The sequence below is a fragment of the Chinchilla lanigera genome, unplaced genomic scaffold, assembly GCF_000276665.1.
Source record: "Chinchilla lanigera isolate Chin_1 unplaced genomic scaffold, ChiLan1.0 scaffold00050, whole genome shotgun sequence".
Classification (NCBI taxonomy): Eukaryota; Metazoa; Chordata; class Mammalia; order Rodentia; family Chinchillidae; genus Chinchilla; species Chinchilla lanigera.
The window spans coordinates 17,098,990-17,106,617 of NW_004955451.1; the positions used below are offsets into that span (position 1 = coordinate 17,098,990).

General features: G+C 50.9%; 1 protein-coding gene across 1 annotated transcript in view; it reads left to right on the forward strand.

Moving 5' to 3' along the window:
- The window catches only part of Cd300lg (CD300 molecule-like family member g), a 23,227-nt gene that overhangs the window by 896 nt on the left and 14,703 nt on the right, over nucleotides 1-7,628 (forward strand). Inside the window, exon 2 of the mRNA XM_005394643.2 lies at nucleotides 335-709. Coding sequence (XP_005394700.1) covers nucleotides 335-709 — 375 coding nt within the window. The remainder of the gene's footprint in view (nucleotides 1-334; nucleotides 710-7,628) is intronic.

A 7,628-nucleotide genomic window follows, 5' to 3' on the forward strand; every position in this document is an offset into this window, starting at 1 on the left:
CGGGGGTGGGGCGCGGGCGGGGCGCGAGCCTGGAGGGGCTGCTCAGAAAGGGCGGGGCATGGGGCGGAAGGGGGCGGGGAGTAGAGCATAGGGGCGGGGCAGGGGGCGGAAGGGGCGGGCACAAACCCGTATTGCGGCGCAGGCCTTGGGGAAGAAGCACTGGGCGGAAGGGGCGGGACAAGGCTGTAGGGGAGGGACTAAGGGGCGGGACGAAGGCTGGGAGGAGCGGACCCCGGGCATGAGGGGCGGGGCTACAGGCTGTCGGGGCGGGGCGGGACGAGGGGGCGGAGCGAAGGCCTGGGTCCCCCTCTCCACCCGCTGCGGGGAATTCCAGGACTCCGCCGCGCGCCCACCAATGGAGGGGCGCCCCGCGGCGCCGCGGGAATCCGCCTTTGCCCGTGTGGATTGAGCGTTCCGGGCCCGCAGGGCTGGGAGGACGGCGCGGGAGGAGGACGCGCGGGGCCGTCGCTCGGGCTCATTTTCGGATACCGGGTCAGCGCGACCCGGAGAGGGCGCGTGTGGCTCCGCAGCGCGGCGCGTCCCCGTCCCCGTCCCCGTCCCCGTCCCCGAGGGCGGCAAAGGGCCCCTCGTGTTCGCCGCCACCCTCTGCAGACTGGGTGCGGGAGGACCCCACGCCGCGGCGCGCCCGCCCCCGAGCTTGGGAACCTCGCGAGCCGCCCGGCTGATTTCCGAAAGTCACCAGCAGATGGTATGGGACGGCCACGGTAGAGCGCGCGCGCGTGTGTGTGTGTGTGGTGTGTGTGTGTGTGTGTGTGTGTGTGTGTGTGTGTGCGCGCGCGCGCCCCCCACCGCGTGCACGGCTCAGGAGGTATTTTCCAGTTCTGGAGTAGGCACAGATGTCCTAAAAACTGATAAACGGACTTCGAAATTTAACACTTGTGCTCATCAAACAAGTATGAAGAAAATAGACGGTAAGGGAAAGACACAGTCACACCGTAAATACTGACAACGGGCTTTGTACCCCGCAACTCAGTAATAAAAGGACAAACAACCTGACCCCAAAGATAGACAAAAGAAATTCGTATGTATTTCCCGAAAGAAGATAAACACCAGTAGACATATGAGCAAATGCTCATCCAATATCGTTTGTCATGAGAAAAAGCACGTTAAAACCTTAGCTCTTCTTGCTATCCAAAAAGATTGGGGCTGGGTTTTGTTGTTTGTTTATTGTTTTTTTGTCTTTTTGAGATTGTCTCGCTAGGCAGTTCGGGCTAGTCTTGAACTCACTTTGTAGCTGGAGCTGGCCTTTAACTCACAACGATCCTCCCGCCTCAGCCTCCCCAGTGCTGAGACTACAGGCATGTGCCACCAAGTCTGGCTTGGGTGTTTTTTGAATAATAGAAATTTATTATTATTCATGGGAAGTCCGAAGTCTAAAGTCAAGGGGCTCACGGATTCCGGGTCTGGCTAGGGCCTGTTCTTAAAGATGGCACCACACAGGGGCCTTGGGTGGCCCAAGGGAACATAAAGGTGTAAAAGGTGACCGCTGTCTCCTCATGAAATGGCCGCGGCCACCGGAACCAGGGCCTCCTGTGGCTGCTGTGTGAGGCCAGGAGTCCTGTTAAGGGGCCACCCATGAGTAGATGGATGGGCCTGTGACTAGGTGTACACTTCCATCAGTAAAGAGAAACAGACTAATTCACGGGTGATGGCCACAGAGTGTGACAGAGTGTGAAAAGGACCTGCTGTGAGACTCCTGGACCACCTGCCAGGTGCCTAGTGCCCTGGCTATGGTCAGAGGCCTGGCCTTGGCTGGTCCAGAAATGTACTTATCACCAGCACCACTGTCACTAGCCCACAAAGTACCAAAAGTAGCCCGGGAAGGCTGGGTATGGTGGTGCACCCCTGTAATCCCAGCACTCAGGAGGCTGAGGCAGGAGGATTGCTGCAGGTTTGAGGCCAACCTGGGCTACAAAGTGAGCTCAAATCCTGCCTGAACTGCATAGTGAAACCCTGTCTCAAAAACACACACAGGGCTGGGGATTTAGCTCAGCAGCACAGTGCCTGCCTGGCAAGCCAAGGTCATGAGTTCGATTCCTGGTACTGGAAAAAAAAACAAAAACAAACAATCAAAAACACACACACACATAAAAAAAGTAGCCTAGGAGAAAGGGAAGATCTGAGCGGGTCAGTTTGAACAGAGTATGGCTGTCAAAGAGCTGCTCCCGAAAAAGCCCCAGGCCCTGGCTGTTCAACAGGAGAAACCTCCAAGTCTGAGGAACACACCTCTGGCTCTTCTAGAACATTAAAATAAAAAGTTTTCCAGATTCTCTCCATGCTACAATAAAAAGAGTTGATAATAAAACGTTCTTTAAAAAGAGGAAAAAATCCTTGCAAACGTTTCATTTATGAATATTGATATAAAAATCCTAAAAACTTTCACTAGCTAGCAATTTCACCATGAGACCAAGTGAATAATAATATGCCACAATCAGGTAGAAGGCATTCTAAAATGGTTTAATGTTTGGAAATTACATTGTTTACTATTTGAAAGTCTACTAATCTCACTGTAAATAAAGGAATTTATTAATAGGATAAGAGTAATTTTTCTATTACATCCATAGATGCTATAAGGCACCCATACACGATTTTCTAAAGCAAGTGTCAAAAAAATAAAAATAAGATAAAAATCGAAGTTGAACCACAGCTAATCACAAAATTACCTTATAAAACAGCAACTGCACTCCTAGGTATCTGCCCAGGAGAAATAAAAATATGTCCTCACAAAAACTTGCCCATTGAGCCAGGCGTAGTGGCACATGCTTGTAATTCCAGCACTTGGGAGGCTGAGGCAGGAGGATTATTGCAAGTTCGACACCAGCCTGGGCTATGAAGTGACTTCAAGGCCAGCCTGAACTGCATAGTGAGACTCTGTCTCAAAAAGACAAAAAAAAAAAAAAAAAAAAACAAACTTTCCCGCGAGTGGAGGGCCTTTGCCCAGATGGATTGAGTGCAGTATGAAAACAGTTGGTCTTCACACATTGCCTGGTGCCATTTATACGAAAATCCCTGAACAGGCAGTTCTGGAGAGAGAAGAGTAGATGAGTGGTGGCCAAGGCCAGGCGATGCCTCAGGGCGTTTTCATGGTAATGGATTTCCAAAATGATGAGAATGTCCTAAAATGGGATTATGATGATAGTTGTAAAACCATGAATATACTTTGAAAAGTTGAAACACACCCTATAAATGAATGACTATTATGGTATGTAAATTATCTCTCAATAAAGTTGTTCTTGAAAATAAATGGTTTATGCTGGGCATGGTGGTGCACACTTGTGGTCCCAGTACACAGGAGGCTGAAGCAGGAAGATTGCCATGAATTTGAGGCCAACCGGGGTCACACAGTTCAAGATCAGCCTGGACTACATAGAAAGACCCCATCTTAAAAAAAAAAAAAGATATATATATATAGATATATATATATATATATATATATATATATATATAGAGAGAGAGAGAGAGAGAGAGAGAGAGGGAGAGAGAGGGGGGCAGAGATTTACAGCCTCCAATAAAGGGAAGGCATAGATTATTAAACAGGTGAAAGAGCAAGACTTATCTGTGTGCTTTCTAGGAGGGACTCACCTGCCCAGCACAATGGGTCCTGGGTTCCATCCCTAGCACTAAAAAAGAAAAAGATAAAATACTAAATTATAAGCTTAGTAGGAAAAGGGAAAGACCTATCAGGGGCTTGGAAATGCTAGGGTGAAAGGGAAAAACTGTCCAAGAGAAACTGTTCTTTTTAACACTCTTCTTTTGAACTGCTTAGCTCTGTAACTGCTTCATGGTTTTGTAATACTTTCCTGACCTCTGTAACCAGGAGAGTGTAACCGAACATACAACATCATTGTACCATTGTACCAAGCTCCATGAACTGATGATCATTAATCTGCCATTGTAACCAAGGGTCTCACCCTGCTAGCTAATCAGAAGAACTGCCAGGCTGTTCTGTCTCGCCTTTGTACCTCCTGCTTGTGCATCATATAAAAGCCCACGACCACCATAGATCAGGGCCTGATATTCTGGGAATGACCCCAATCATTGCCCATGGATGTAAATAAATCTGCTCCAAATCCTGGGTGTCGTTTTGGTGTTTCCACTTGCCGTAGCAAGGGAAAGACATACACGACAAAACATAGAGGAAGGACAGTTCAATACAGTAACTGTGTTGATTCATTCTAAAGTTCCCATTAAAATGTAAAAACAGTGTCTTGGGAAATTTCCTAAGTCCTTCTACAACTCATCAGGAAAAATAAACATTGGTGAAAAGCAGAAAAAATTCTGAAAGAGAAGAGAGGGGCCCAGGAGAGCTGGGGTGTAAGGTGCCCCTGGCCCTGAAAAATTCAATGTGTCTCTGATACCAAGGCAGCTGTGGGGGTATCCCACCAAGGGATGTCCACACAAACCAAAGGCCAGTTCTGCGTGTGCAGAGAGAGCACCAGCTCTTATAGCCACTGTGAGAAATGGGAGGAGGGGAGCGCCTAGAAAAAGTGTGAGAACAGCCAAAACTCGCTATTCTTTTTGAAAAAAAGGGGAAAGAAGGAAGAGAAAAGGAGAAAGACATCAAATTCACTCCTCACAGCAAGTACTTTCCCAGTAGATTTAATTTTATACTCTTGCAGTGAAAGAAGACTTTCTAAGCAAAACCCAAACCCAGACCAATAAAGAAAAAGGGCATGTGATGAAATAAAACATAAATTACGAAATGTAAGCACTTTTACTTTTGTAACGTGATATATAATATCGTACATGGAATGTGATAACTAAATTCCTAACTTAAAACATTTCATACAAGTCAATAGGAAAGACAGAAATTGGGAAAATGGTCGAGTGTCTGTTACCCAAAGAATGCATTAATGTTCAAAAAAATGTTTACAGCCAAGATACAAAAATTTTGCAAACAATTTTTGCATTAAAAATCTTGCAAAGTGGAAAGCGATGTCCCTTTCTGGCCTGTTAAGACAAAAATGTTTCGGTGCCATGGAAGTTGTAGGAATGGGATGGGGAGGCTTGGTAGCTGCTGTGAATTCCCGCAGGACAGCTTAGCAATGTCTGCTTGATCATCCCACCTCCACGTCCCACAGCCAAGGGACCTGGGGGACGTGGGGAGGCACAGGTAGAGCTGGGGGTGGAGGGTGAGCGAGAGCAGGTGCCGGGAAGAGGGCAGAGCTGTCTGAGGGGAGCGGAAGCCCAGGACCCCAGCGTCCCCCAGTGCCCACTGCCTCTCACCATCCACCCGTACCACGGTTATCTTCCTAAATCGGGCACATCTGCAACGACCCACTCTGCACACCTCCTGGAGCTCCCTTCGGCTGACGCTCTTCCCCCAGAAAGGCTCTGTTCCTGGCGTCTCTGGGGTCCTGAGGCCTGGGCGGGGACGGCACTATCAGGCTGGAGTCACCTGAGATTCAATCCAAGGCCAGGGTGTGAAGTCACCGAGTGACAGAAGTTGGCCGAAAGCCCACAGTGGCCTGGTTTGTTTGCAAGCTGTTCGTTTCCCGCAGCCCTCCGGGTCCCGGCCGAGGGTGATAAAAACATCTCCTGGTTCCTGTGCCTTGGCGCCCGGCTCCCCACTTGCCGGTCTCTGTGGCCGAAGCTTCTGTCCCAAGGACAGCACTGGCCCCTGAGCTGAGCCTCTGTGTGCTCCTAGCTCCTGGCCGAGGATCCCACCGGCTCTTGTGAGCTCATCATGGTTTACCTTTGAATAAGCCTTGTATTTCAGAAGAATGTTCGATTTACAGAAATACTGGCCAGTGCCTCTGGGGAGCTCACACGAGCCACACAGTGTTGCAGCTGAGATGTGGACGCCGCTTGGTGCCGGCTGTCGGCTCCAGACTTGATCACTGGTTCCCCCACTAACGCTTTTCTCTGTCCTGGGCCTTTAGTGTCAGGGCTTTTGAGATTTTTCTGAGCACCCAGTCATCCACGCCTCGTGTCCACAGGAAGTGGGTTCCAGGCCCCTGGGGCACCATGCCGAGTCCCCTCGGCATCGGGCTCCAGGGAGGGCCCGGTGCCAGGCGAATTCAGTGCTGTCCTCTGGAACTTCTGGAGCTCCTCCTCCAACGCCTTCCGTCCACTGCAGCTGCATGCTAGGTGCGGAATCTGCAGCGCTGAGTCCAGCTGTGTCTTCACCAGCTCCGGAGCTTGGGCCCTGATCACGCTCCTGAAATGACACCACCAGCAGCCTGCCTTCTTGCACACTTCACTTCTTTTAAATCAAAATGTAATGCCCGAGCTGTACTGGGGAGAAAGTAACAGGAGAACAACTTAGTACCAGCTAACATACTTCAAACTGTGAGCACCCAGATTCCATGTCACTTGAAAACAGACCTAAGTGTCAGATGCTGGTCCCTGCTCATAATGAGTATTTTATCTTTTGGAAAAACAGAAGCTGGGTCTGGGGACCCACGGCTGTAATTCTAGCACCGGGGAGGCTGAGGCAGGAGGATCACAGAGAGTTCCAGGCCAGCCTGGGCTACCTACTGAATTCAAAGCCAGAGACCTGTGGGCAGATGGGCAAGGTCTGCAAGGACAAAGCTTGAGGGTCCCCCTCCCCCATTCTGGTGGGCGTGAGCCGGTGGGCGTGGCCCAAGTGGGTGGGGTCTAGTGACACCCTGTATCAAAAATTTTAAAAAATTAAAAGAGAAAAAGAAAGAAAGTGGGGATACAGCTCAGCAGCACAAGCAGCTGCCTGGCAAGTGAAAGGTACTGAATTCGATTCCCGGTCCCCCACAAGAAAAGGGAGGAACACGACTGCATACTATTCTGTGTAAGGACTAAATAGCAGAGATCTTGTGAAATACTAGAATAGATATTATTTTACTTCATTTTTCAACTGGGAAACACCTCATCCTTTGTGGTCTGTGCACACACGTGGGGCTCCAGGCGGAGGTCGTGCTACAGGGCCCTGAGACGCAATGTCCCTGTCTTTCAATGACAGCCGTGGCCACGGAGCACTGTGAAGCCACAGGGCAGCCAGGTGAAGTGGCCACAGGTCGGGTCCCCTCCCGGGGCACCGGCCATCGCCTTGACGACGAGCCTCAGGTACAGAGGCGGAGGAGACGCCAGGTCCCAGGGCTTCCGGCAGAGTATTTATTCTTTCCTTGCCTCGCTCTCTCTCAATTCTATGAATGTCTTACTTACAATCCGTGTGCGCCTTGCAATAAAAACCCAAAGCCTAACCGGGCGTGGCAGCACACGCCTGCAATCCCAGCACCCGGGAGGCTGAGGCAGGAGGATCTTTGCGAGTTCGAGACCAGCCTGGGCTACAAAGTGAGCTCAAGGCCAGCCTGAACCGCATAGTGAGACCCTGTCTCACAAAGACAAAAACAAAAACAGCTCAAAGCCGAGGCAGAGCCCTTTCGGACCCGTGCCTCCGGAACTCCCGGGGCATCGCTGGCTCCTCTTGAGCACCCTGCCAGGCGGCTGAAAGCGGCCCTGCGCCCCAGGACTGCGGTCCCTTGGGAGGGGCCCCAAGCTCTGGGCCAGGCGCCCCGGCAATCGGCCTGACCCCTGCAGATGAAATGCTCGCGCCTGAAGTCGGCCTAGGAGACACGCGCGACGCGAGGTCCCCAAGTGCGCGGCAGCCCCGGACGGAGGCCGCCCCGGGA